The 13,346-nt window shown below is 39.2% G+C and overlaps 1 protein-coding gene across 4 annotated transcripts in view; it reads right to left on the reverse strand.

The window, feature by feature from the left end:
- Positions 1-13,346, reverse strand: part of adamts17 (ADAM metallopeptidase with thrombospondin type 1 motif, 17) — a 126,267-nt gene that overhangs the window by 47,287 nt on the left and 65,634 nt on the right. For all 4 annotated transcript variants that reach the window (XM_071488160.1, XM_071488158.1, XM_071488157.1 and 1 more), the window contains exons 8-9: positions 13,002-13,107; positions 7,002-7,142 (exon numbers count right to left, since the gene is read on the reverse strand). In XM_071488160.1, coding sequence (XP_071344261.1) covers positions 7,002-7,142; positions 13,002-13,107 — 247 coding nt within the window. The remainder of the gene's footprint in view (positions 1-7,001; positions 7,143-13,001; positions 13,108-13,346) is intronic.

Raw genomic sequence — 13,346 nt, forward strand, 5'->3', positions numbered from 1 at the left:
ACTACTACTACAAATTGTCAAATTCAAATTGTCCATAGGCGTGACTTCCATTTTTTTCTATGTTTACACTCACTAGATATCAAAAGCAATGTGTGGATTCAGATTCTCTCTCAAGGACTCCTCCACATGTGCAGCCAGGGATGACATCACCAAACTTACCATTACTAGCTGACCTGCTCTATAATCTCACCTCATATAAGATTTTCATGCAGACCAGTTCATAAAAATGATCACATTGATAATATAACACATCCAACCAGAATAACCGCCAGTCTACCAATCTCACTAAACAAATCTTCAGTTTTCATTCAGGCCAAATGCTGATTTACTGAGCAGGGACCGTCTGTTGTATAAGATAAGATTGTGTCAAATTAAATGAGAACACCACCTGGTTGGTTACTGTGCAACACAAATGATCACAACTTGAGTCACAGAATTTTTAGGACACATAAAAATGGAAAATACATTTAGAAAAAGGGACAAAAATGTCTTCATTATCTGCAGACTAATACCAATGGTAATCAAATGAATAAACATTATTCATTTGATTATCATATATTATTCAAAATTAGGTCTACTGCAACAGCAGCTTCATTTTATTTTTTATTTTTAATAATGCAGTAAATGTATGTATAAATGAAAACTAGCATCTACACAGAAAAAGGTGTTAAAATCATCATCACTGAAATGAGCTGAGCTCCTCTTGGGTGATGTAAGGGGGAGACTGATCTTGGTGATGACTTTGCTGTAAAAGAAAATGTGTTTCCATTTTCTCTGTGTTTGTGGTTTCGGTATCAGTGAGTTGGAGACACGTCTCTGCCTCTTGTGCTTCTCATAGATCATTTTCCAGGTCTGATAAATCACTTAGCCCGTTAGAAGACGTCCCATCACATCAATACTGTTCAGCTGAGGCTCTAACCTCAGGTGACATGGAATTACTAAATGAGTAAAGAACATACTGGAGCTGTAATCAATCTGCAAGTTAAGATCTGAGAGTGTGGAGGAATGATTCATGAATGTGAAACAGGTTTTTAGCATAAATCCTGTTTTACATCCACTAGAAACCAGCCCTGGAAACCCTCCCTCATAATGTTCTTTAGCTGTTTGTCAGATTCTGAGCCTGTGAGGCCCCACCCACATCTGACTGTCAGGCTCTCAGCTTTTTTCAATTTCACTCTTTTAGAGGAATGGCCTGTGACCAGATGTTGCTCAGAAGCTAGAGTCAAACAGGGAGATGTTTTACTTCCAGGTTTATTCAGTGGAGCTTCCTCTGTCCTCTGTTTGATTTTAACATATGAGGGAATCAAAGTGTCAGTGAGCGGCTCAGAGGACAGACAGGAAGAACCACTGCTGGTCACATTACACAATTAGTTTTGAAGGTTTGAACAATGTTATATTCAAGATTGTTTCACAACCTGTTATGCTTTTACAGTATTAAACCAGTCTTTGCATGTTCTGCTACTGCAACAATAAATGTTTGTGTCACAAAACTTCAGTCAGAGGTAGCACAAGTGTGAGCTACAGATAAGAAAATTATCTAGCTATCTAATTATCTATATATAATCTATGGCATTACAAAAGAGTGAACTATTGTTTTTTTATGCCTCTATATTTATTTTCAGCTGTAGTTACAAGTTACTTTAAAGATTAAAAACATGTGAAACATGGAAAGCTTATAAAATACAAAAAGACTAAACCGATGGTTCCAAACCATCATGGCTTCTGACCCTTCACAAACAGCAGAGTCTAGCAGTTCCAAGAGACATTTTCCCTCTAACAGCAACAGCAACAAGCAACAACAGTAAAATATTTATTATGCATAAGTATTAACAGTCTAATATTTGTATTATACAACAATATAATCAGTTACAGGGCTTTTTGTCTGCAGAACAAGTACTTTTACCTTTTATACTTTCAGTACATTTTGCCAACAATACTTTTGTACTTTCACTTCAAGTTCAGCTGAAACTATATTTAATCATCCCTTTTCAAATGATGTAAAAAATACTGTCGGCGTCTTTTAAATGTATTTTTAATCATGTTATACTATTAAAAGGAAGGGTCTTTGGGGTAATATCAGAAATGCTCCTTTATGTCTCAGCTGAGTGGAGGGTCATGTCTGTGTCTGTGTCTGTGTCTGTGTCTGTGTCTGACTGGCAGAAGCTGGCAGGTTGAGCTCTGGTTCTTGCAGCAGAACTAAAAAGTTAACAAACCGTGCTGTAGAAGAAAAAGTGTTGCTGGCTGCGGTACTGCAGAGTAAGGACCACATCAAAATGGACCAAGGTGACATTTTTAGGTACATTTATATCCTGTTTAATATGTTGCAGTTAAGTAGCTAATTAGCTGCAGATGGGCGACAAATTACATTATTGAAAATGGAACTGCGGCTGCAGGAGACCTAATTTAGAATAATGTTACTCATTATTTTAAGTCACATTTTATTCATTTATTCATCATTAGTTTTAGTCTGCAAATAATAAAGGCATGTTAGTCTCTTTTTCTTAATGCATTTACAATTTTTCATGTCTCACAGTTTTTATTGTAGCAGACTGTTATCGTGGTGTCATGTGGAGTTAAATGGAAAGTTTGGCACATTACCAGAGGTAGGCAAGACAATAGATGGTGAATGCTGTTGGACCTCTTTCCTTATGAGTTGGAAGAGCACATCATAGTGTTTTGAATGAAATTAGCTAAAAACACAGATGAGTGACAGATGAGAGGAAAAAGAAACATCTTGATAAGACAACATCAAAGTGTCTTATCAAGGTGTCAAGCCCCAAGAGCAGCTTCAGTGCTTCTCGTCAAAAATTGTCCAAGTGTGCACTCAACAGGACTGTGTTCTTCTACAAGACATTATTTCATTTGTTGTTTCATTGACTGAGATGAAGATCTTTCCAGCTGCTATCAGCAGTCAGACAGAGGAACACAGAAAATGACGATTGACCAGTTATACCATTTTTAGCTCTTGTCATTTATGGAGCAAAAATTTACAAAGTGTAAATCGAGCTCAGTCTCTGCCTCCTGCAGAGATGTTGTCAGGTTCTCCAACAACGGCCTGAGCAAAGCCAGCAGAACAACTGACTGATAAGCATGAGAAACTGTTCTTCTGAGGTGTGTCTGAGCAGCCAGATACTGTGTATACGTGTGTGTGTGTGTATGTGTGTGTGTGTGTGTGTGTGTGTAACAGAAAGAAAGAAAGAAAGAAAGAAAGAAAGAAAGAAAGAAAGAAAGAAAGAAAGAAAGAAAGAAAGAAAGAAAGAAAAAGAAAGAGGACATGCAGCTAGCTTTAGCAGCATGTTGACTCTGAAGATGTTCCTCAGAGAAAGACACAAAACTCTGTGAAGATCAAAAGGCATTGTGGCTGCCATTAGCCTTAAGCTAAGGCTTAAAACCTGCAAAGGTGTAGTTCCTGTGTCTGGCACAGTGGTAGGTTGTGTCAGTCTTGTTTTTGTCATTCAAGCTAACAGGAGCCAACAGGCTCAGAAAGGTATCAGTTGTTGAGCTTGCTAGCTGAAGAGAGGCAGGGGATATAGAGACTTGAAGTCATGACGTGACATCTGGGCGAGCCTCCACTGTAACTCAACGCAATCTCTCATTATCCATTTGTGTCATCAGTCTAAAAAAGAGTGTGTAGCTGGGGTTTACTTTCCATATTCTAAGTCAAACTGGAACAACTGCAGCAGTTGATATAAGAAACTGAAACCTTTGTGATTTGAACAAAGTTAAACAATGATTGCTTTGTGAGCACACGAAAACTACAGCTTCCAAAAACTACAGCAGTGCGGATACTTGTGTCATTATAACTTGATGTTGTCCATAGCCATAAAACTCAATAATGCTCTGTTCTTTAGTCATTTTTTGTAACTTTATAGCTGTAACCTCTGCTGTCTAAAAACTTAATCACCATTCACTCATGCAATTCAGTCCTGCACTCCCTAATTGTTAGGCCACAGTCAGTCTTGATTGGGAGTGACACAGCCAGCACCCCCACAGTGAGTACTGGGATGTATACTCAGCCCACTCCTGTTCATGCTGCAGATATACAACTGCAATGCATAATAATAATAATAATAATAATACATTTTTCTGCTTTTCATGGTACTCAATGACGCTTTACATGAGTTTAAAATGAACAAAGAAAACAACACAAATAAAAAGCTTTAATCACACATTAAAAGCACTTAATAAAAAAAAGGTGGTCATCCAGCTTCAACCACATCATTACAGTTGTGAGCTTTATTAGCAACAATAATGAAACCGCTACCAACAGTGTGGTGTAAGACTAACAACCTCTCCCTAAAAATAGGGAAAATGGTTTTCATCTATGTCTGAAAGATGTGAGCAGACCATGCACCACTGCAGACAGGGTCGACAGCACAAAGTTTGTGGGAGTGCAGACTGCAGAAGAACTCTCCTCTCCTGGACCTCAAACACGTGACAGAAACATCTCCACGTGCATCAGCTGAAGAGAGTGAGCGTCCTTTCACCCCTCCTCACTACGTTCTACAAAAGTACAACTGACACCATCCTGAGCACCTGCATCACTGGTATGGTACAGGAACTGCAGGGCTGCTGACTGTAAGGCCTTGAAATGATCACTGAACACAGCAGAAAAGATCACTGCTACTTCTCTCCGCTCCACACAAAGTATCCATGAGTCAGTGCATCAGCAAAGACCTCAGTATCAATTCAATTCAATTTTATTTGTATAGCACCAAATCATAATATACATTATCTCAAGTATCATGAAAGAACCCACGCACCCAGGCATCAGGACCCCCCCCCTACCAGGCTTCTTCCCTTAACATTTGGCACACCCTGACCAGTGCCCATCACCCTCCATGATTTGTCCATGGCAAACAATAAATTGTTTCTACATATAGCTGTATGCAAAAAAAACAAAACAAAAAAACAAAACAAAAAACAAATAAACAGTAATTGTGGCCTGCGTAAAACTTTGTGGATCCTTCTACTTGTGAAACACTGAGAAAACTCAGAACTTCATTAGCCCTTAATTGTTTTTTAAAAACTTTTAAAGTAGGTCAAGAATTGTCATTGGGAATTGTCACATGATAACAATTTCAGAGCTGATGAACCTTTAACACTAATGGGCTCCTCTAAGCAGCTGACTGGGGATCTAAACTGAAGCTAATTCATGCTACAAACCAGGGGAGGCTATAAATGTGTCATAAAGGACAACTCAAAAGAAATGTAACACATTTAGACCAGATGTGACATACACATGTTCCTCCCTTTAAGACCAGATGAGACATACACGTGTAGTATATGATTTCATGACATGTGACTGATGAAATGCATTGTGATTCGCTTTCAGAAAGGTGAAATCCATTATGAGAAATGTATTTTGTTTTTAAATTTTTAAAGTTGCAGTTTGGACAATGGCCAACGACCTGGGCGAGGACATATTACCTGAATAAACCCAACTAAATCAATAACTCAAAACTCAGACACTGATTTCAACCTGCTAAGGAGGAGGATCTGTATCACCACTAACTAGAGGTAAAGATTCACCTGACGCAATGCTGATACTAAAACCTATACAAAGCAGATAGACACATGAAATAAAAATAATTTTAGAGCTTAATCTTTTATTTTAAATCATTGTCTTTATCCTAATGTTCATTAACATTAAAAAAAAATTCAATAAATTTTTAAGAGTTGAACTAAATTGAGAATGTTAACAAATGTGACAAATGATTTACAATACAAATGAAAGGTTTAAGCTCTCAAATAGTTTTTATTTCATGTTTCTATCTGTTTCAGAGGCTGAGAAATAGATTTCAGTGAAGATCAAGTTCAGGTTTTAGGAGGTTGTTTTCAAATACTGCTTATGTATTGCAACATTTTTTTAGGTTAGGTCTGGGTTGGGTGTGGATTAATATACATTTTTTTTATCATGCAGAATCGTTCTACATAATAAAAATTTATATAGAGCTAAATTACATCTGTTTTGAGTTGTCCTGCTTTAATGACACATTGTTTAAATGGTAGAACGTAACTGGCTTCAGCAGCTGCTTTGTTTGGATTGCCAGCACTAGCCATGCCAGATGTACGCCGGGTGCCATAAAATACAATTCTTCTTCGGCTGTTTTTTGGTGGTTGACAAACAGCATTTTGAGAGAATTACTGCCAGCATCTGGTGCATAAGTTCCATTAACATAATTAATTGATTTTTAATAATTTATTCACTTATTTCACACATTATTGGTTCAATTACATATTTTACACAATTTATTTATATGCATTTATTTTATAATATCTTTTGCTATATTGAACACTTTCAGCATCAAAGAAAGGACAGAATCTAGAAATATATGAATACATGATTTGACACCACAGCACATTTGAACATCTCTGGCTACACAAAGCTCTGATTGTGCTTCCACATACATATAACACTGCCCACAGCAGTGAGGGGAAGCAAAGACCAACACTAAAGTACAGTTCATCTTATAGTATTGAGTATTGTAAAAGTATTGACCTCAGGTCACGTTCAATTTTGCAAAGATACACCTGCCCCTACACCTTCCCCATTGTACCCGACCAAACCTGTTAATAAGTCCAGCAACACACTCACTTTAAAACTCAGAGTTGAGACCCAGATTGTATTTAAGTTGGGCTTGCAAGATGGGTGTTCTCAGGTTCTCAGATGTGCCTAGCAGCTGCTCGGTCAGCTCCCAGCTATTGTGACACAAAAATAACTGGTTTTGTGTTATCTTCTGTCCCTGTTGTTACCAGTCAGCTGTCTCAGTTATGGAGTGATGATGACTTGAAGGGCGACAGGTTGTGTGGCAGGCATTCACAATAAAACAATCACAGCAGCCAATTAGGCAAGATAAAAATTACACTGCTTTGGTTGTTTAAAATAACTGCACCTTTGCTTTTATCTCTTTAATTTCTTTTTCATTCTCATGTTTACTTTTTGCAGTTTACCTATCAGGACCCAGTTCAGGACTCATGTGCATCCAGCTATGTCTCACCTGAGGAAGTTCTCCAGATCATCGCGGCTGCATGAGGACCAGGAGAGGTCGCTGGGGTTTCTTCCTTTCACCCATTCACCTGACATGATGTGGGAGTGACCAGTGCAGGTGGCGTGGTCATCGTCATGGCTCATTCCCATGCTAAAGACAAGACATGGACATAAAGACACTGTGTCAATGAGTAGTTGAGCTGGTTCTCAAGCAAGGGAGTTAACCAGCCCCCTACACATTTTAAAGCATTTATTCCAAACATCATCTAACCTTGGTGGCTGTCTTTTCTGTAGACAAAGGTATAACTTGATGGTCAAATCAATATATACAAGCTGTCACTAAGGCGTGCGTTTTTTAGAGATGAAACAGTTAGTGGTTTCATGCTTTATCACAGTAGAAATGACACTTTTAGGCTTCTAACAATCTTTTTACACTATCAGACAAGTTTGTCTTTCAGTTCAGAGAGGACACATAAAATTACAGTAACAGAACACACACACAGACACAGGGGAAAAAGAGTGAGCTGCTAACCACTGTGCAAACTGGATAAAATAGATCTGTTGCCTCTCCACTGTAACTTCTGTCAGTGTTAGAGCCTCCATGTGTGATGCTTCAATCAGTGATTGTGTGTTTTTGAAAACTCATTCCAGGGCCGCAGCTTGCTCTGTCATCTCCGAGCACAGTATAGCTGCAGTATCTTTGGTTTAACAGCCACGTGCTGGGCAGGTGACCGGTATGTTCACAGTGTCTGCACTCTGAAACACATTACAGCTCAGAAAATAATAACAATAATAATACATGTGCTATTCCCTTGTTCACAGAGTGGGCATGCAGCAGACAAACCCAGTACTGCTGCTGGTCGCTCGTCCTCATCTGTGACACAGATGTGTTGGACACGTTATTTTAATGTTTAAATGCAAACATCCACTTGTTGAAATGATTTCAGGTTGTGTGTTATTACTTTTTTGCACAATTTCAGCACATTTTAACAATACCATGATAATGCTGATAACCGTGATCATTTTGGTCACTATAATCATGATATTACATTTTTATATAATTTCATCTTTACTGTTTCTATTAATTTCTTAAGTCCAGTTTGTTTTATGTAGCATCACCTTCTCCTGCATCATTTCTCTGCTCCAGCAGTCCCAATCATTTTAGGCAGATTTTTTAATCCACACAAGACATTATCATATTCCCATGCATTTCATAAAATGATAATAACAGAACCTGTGTCTCTCACTCCAGTCTTATTGTCAATTTTTTAAGTGGAGCTTGACACTGAATGATTCACTTCAATATGACTAATCTATAACTAATCTAACATCAAGACTCCCCAGACACCGAGGTGCAGCTCAGTGTGAGCTTCAATCCAAGCTCACAACAGTAACACATACAGGGTTAATTAGAAAACCAGTGTAACTCGTTTTTAATCATCTCAGTGCATCACCGGGTCAACAGAAGATTGTTGTACTTGTACATTTGAATTCTGTGTGAAACAACAAGAAAAGAAAATTGCACGGAGAGGCAATGAATATGTATGAGGATTCTAAACTGTGCTTTTAAAAAAAAATCATGATTTCCGTTTGAGACAACCTGCAAGCCCACAGCTACAGCACACACATTCAAAAGAGAGCCTGAGGGAAGCTCTAACAGGAAGGATCTCTTATTCACAGAGCACACACACTGCACGTCTGTGTGAGACACACATAGAGAAACTGAGGAATGAGTGTGTATTGAAACAGAGAGGACTTTTCTTTGGCACAGTTACTGTGTGTGTGTGTGTGTGTGTGTGTGTGTGTGTGTGTGTGTGTGTGTGTGAGTGTGAGTGTCCACCCAAAGCCATGACCTACATTTGCAAATTAAAAACAACAACCTAGTCTGAACTCCAGGCACAGACTCAGAAACTAATAAATTACAAGTGCAGACTCTTCCCCTGGTTGAAATGAACAATATAGAATTACATTTAAGGGCTCATACTTGTCCTCATCCACAGCAGAAGATAGTGCAGAGCCTTCAAAGCAAAGGAGCTAGATCAGTGTCTAAGAACCGTCTGACAGGGCCAGGCCCGTTCAGGCCAGACCAGACAGGCCATGTTATTTTCAAGTCTAGACTAAACATTAAATGCATCTTGTAAATCCTCATTGGTCACATAGATGTCATTAAATGGCTGTATCTTATTTAGCACATCCACTAAAGAAGATCACGTCTGTATGACATCTTACGTAACTAGAGATTCAAAGTCTGGTGCACTTGGTATTTCTTACATCGCATGCATTTGCACTTGTAGTCAGATTTAAATTGGGATCCACCTGCTACCTGTGAACTGGGAGTCTGGGCATCTTGCTTGAAGGGTACTCTGAGGCTGGCTAATTCGCTAGTTAACGAACTAGGCCAACAAAGTATTGTGGGCGCAATAAAGTAATCATCTCAAAAAAATTGTACTGTTTGTCAATTAATCCGACAACAAGCATGAAATATCCTCTAAAAGGCACCAACAACACAAACAACTTGATTTAGCAGCTCGCAGCTCGACACAGAGCAGCTCGCCAACTGTGATGACACCCACTTGTCACTGAAAGTGGTCACACCCTCAATCATGCATAAATTTAATCCTTAATAAAATCTAAATGGATGAGTTATATAAAAATTCACCCCCCAAAAACCAGTTTTTTTGTACCAGGCTGTAAACATGTTTTTTTCTGCTGTAAAGCCAGACATTTTAAAAACACTTTAGAAACTGATGCTGAAGTTTTTTTCTTGCACTGAAACTGTCACAATATGTGACAATACAGCACAGCAAACTTTGCCTACAAAAAGCTACAAGGATAATCGAAACACTCAGAGAGGACATAAAACATCAGGACCATGATGCAGCCCAACAGAAGAAATATCACACCAGCTAGATGATGGAGCTAGATGATCAGCGCCTCCGGATTCCCAGTTGAAGCCCTCAGTGTTCGAACATGCTTGGTGGTAGATGAAACAACAGTCACATCTGATCTATATTACATGGTGCTATGTCCGTCTTTGCACAGTTTAAAGGATTTGTATAGTGCAATGTTTCGGGCACCCACCAGGAAAAAGTAAAACTGACACTTATGCCTGTTCACCAATACCACACCAATACGTCCTCATACACTGTATATATGAACCTGTCACTTCCTGTGGGAAAGGAGGGTGAACAACAGCACATGTTGCCCTTTGATTCTGACACTGAGGCTCCTCAGGACTGTGTCTTATCACCCCGGCTCTTCTCCTTAATAGTTTCATGTCTCTGCACAGTTCAGTAACCGAAGCTGATGACACAACCATAGTCGGCTCCATATCCAAAAGCAGTGAGCTCACTTACAGGAAGCAGGTAGTCCAGCTGTCATTTGGTGCCACAACAACAATCTCCTGCAAAGCACATACAAACCCAGGAACTGATCAATGGTTTCCAGCACAACGCTACACCCAAAACTCCCGTACACATATCTTGTAAACCCATAACCATTGCAGACTCATTTAAATTCTTGGCACATACATATGCACTATACTGAACTGGAATATCGACTCAGACCAGATTAAAAAAGGCCGAACTGTTTTTTTTCCAGTTGCAATAAAGACTCTGCTTCTTCGTCTCTCAAACCTCTGACTCTTCATGTAAAATCGATCACCTCAAAACAGTTTTATCTGTGCTCACAATCAAACAGTTTTCAGATCCTACACAAAGCCAATCACAAAAAACCAACCTCTGAGCATTCATTACACACTGCATAAAAATGGAAAATGCAGTGTTCAGAGCATGTAGCTCCAGAAATGCTCAATCTTTTTTACTGTCTGGATTCAGCACGTGGGAACAGTAAAACTTCAGTACGACAAAAGGCAAAAAGGACAAAAACAAAAGAAAAACACATTACACTGTAAATGTAACTGTAAAATGAAACTCAAGAAGTGATTCATTCAGCCTCAGCATCACACCTTAGTACTGTAATGTCATACGTGTGTGTGTGTGTGTGTGTGTGTGTGTGTGTGTGTGTGTGTGTGTGTGTGTGTACCCGTTCTCTTCTCTGAACCCACTGATTATGCTGTCCATGAACAAGAACATGGTCTTGAACATGGTCTCAAGAACAGTTGCACAAATTTCATCTCAAATTACAGTTCTTGGTCTTCCTCTTGGTCTTGTTCTTCCTCTTCCTCCTCTGCCTCTCAGATTATTTTCCTCCACTGTTTCTTTAAAACTTCAACCTTTTACAACCTGTGCACTCTGAACTGGCTTCTGTTAGTGTCCTCAGATCATCAGCAAAACGTGTGAACGCGTTTGAGTTGTTGTGTGTAAGCTATGACATCTGTGCTGTAATTGTCAAACCATTATGCATGGCGTGTGCATCACAGTGGGTTTTAGTCAGTGAAAATTAGTTTTGCAAAAAAAAAAAAAATGAAATGAGATATGTAACTTTTGTCTAACCAGGTGAAAATTGTTTATGCTTTTGCCAAATGAGACTGATTCAGTAAATGGGTTCAGGCCACTGAGCAGCTGGCTCAGAGAATAGGATTTAGTAATTCAGAAAAACTGTAATAACATGTTGAGCCACGACAGTGATCATAGTAAACATCACTTCTTAAACATCTGTATGTATACATTCAATAATTAAAGGTATACAAATGGTCAAGTTTATATAATCTAGTGTGCTGTGCCTCCCATTAAAATGTCTGTACAATGCCAGCCTGAGCTCACAGTTTATATGACTTCCTTAGTGCTTTAATAGCTATTTGGCACACGAGAGAATAATTCCTTGTAGAGTGTGTGTGTGTGTGTGTGGATGAGCCAGTGTGTATGCTTATGTAAAACTACCCCAATAATGTGCATGTACATGGGCAGCAGTCAGACACAGTGTGTGCCAGCTTGTTTCCTTTCCTGGCCCCCAAAGCTGGAGCAGAGCTGCGTAATGAAGACTGTGATAACTCCTGCGGGGCCAGGGACGGCCATGGAGCCGCTACATGGGTTCATTCAGTTTGGACTGACTCATTTACAGCTGATTTTTCAGGTGACTCAGCTTCCAGCCACAACAGACGTCCTACTGTCACTACTTGGCTCAGTCATTATTTTGCCTTCACTGTGAGTCATTTAATATTAAGTATCTGTATCTACCCATATTTATCAATAAATAAAATCATAAAAAGGGAAAGAATTCCTATAATCTGTCCAAGCTTAGATGTGAAAACAGTGATAAGAGTGCTATTTTCTCTGTCAAACAAAAGCAAATTTACTGCAGGGCACTATGAGGGAAGCTTGAAAGATTAATGATTATTGCAAGTTTTATGTCGCCATGAATGTGCGGAGAAAAAGGGATGAAAACAAGAGGAGTTTGTAGATCAGTCTGTCTTGAGGTGCCTCGCAGAGAATAAGAGCTTGTTGTCACAGCATACATCAGTCAGGGAACTCGTCCACTGACTGCACACAAAAACAGACAAAACCTCTTCTGCAGTCAAAGTGCTCCAGTATGAATCCAGCTTTCAGGTTATTCTTGAGTGAGACTCTCCAACTCTAAATAAAGCGACTTCAAGGTGTCCCACCTCCACTCCACGCTCCTCACATACCCATAAGGTCTGAGCTGTGGACATGGAGGAGATGGAATAAGGTCTGTATTGAACTCTACACTGGACATAGTCTCTAATGTGACTATGTCCAGTGTAGAGGAACCCAGGAACAGATTTCCATTAATGTAATTTTGGATTAGATCCTTCTGCTCTTAAATGATTATCCTTTTTCAACAACTGTGAGGCCACTGCAGAGATATGACTTCAAATCCCAACAGTATTAAAATGAAAATGAACTGATATTTAAGTTAAATATGCTTTTCATTAAATTGATTTGCCTTATGAAGATGGTAGGAAGCAGAAAGCTGGTGCTCTGTCCCTACAACACTGTTCATTCACAGAGCAGCAATATGGACAACAGTGCAGCAGAATAATGGCATGACATGTTGTTGAAATACACCCTTTAAAACACGGTGAACCTACTTGTGTCCGAGCTCGTGAGCGATGGTGAAGGCCAGATTGAGTCCATTGTCCTCTGCTAACACACACTTCCTCTTGGCACTGCAGACACCACCCAGATACGCAATACCTGTAACACAATGACGTGACAGTGAGTTTTATAAACAACTGTGTTGTAATGTTTGACTATAACTGATTATTTCATTGAACCCCCTCGATAATATGCTTACATTAATACAGATCAAGGTCAAACCTCCTGCAGGTAACTCATTACACCTCAGCTGACCACCAAATGAAACAATGGGGAGTGTTAAGAGGCTGCAGTAGCTCTGAGAGGCTGTAATGTTCACTGCAAAGAAAACCAGATCG

Source organism: Trachinotus anak, unplaced genomic scaffold (assembly GCF_046630095.1).
Source record: "Trachinotus anak isolate AG129_WGS33_773 ecotype Australia unplaced genomic scaffold, CSIRO_AGI_Tana_v1 ptg000011l, whole genome shotgun sequence".
In the NCBI taxonomy this organism is placed as follows: domain Eukaryota; kingdom Metazoa; phylum Chordata; class Actinopteri; order Carangiformes; family Carangidae; genus Trachinotus; species Trachinotus anak.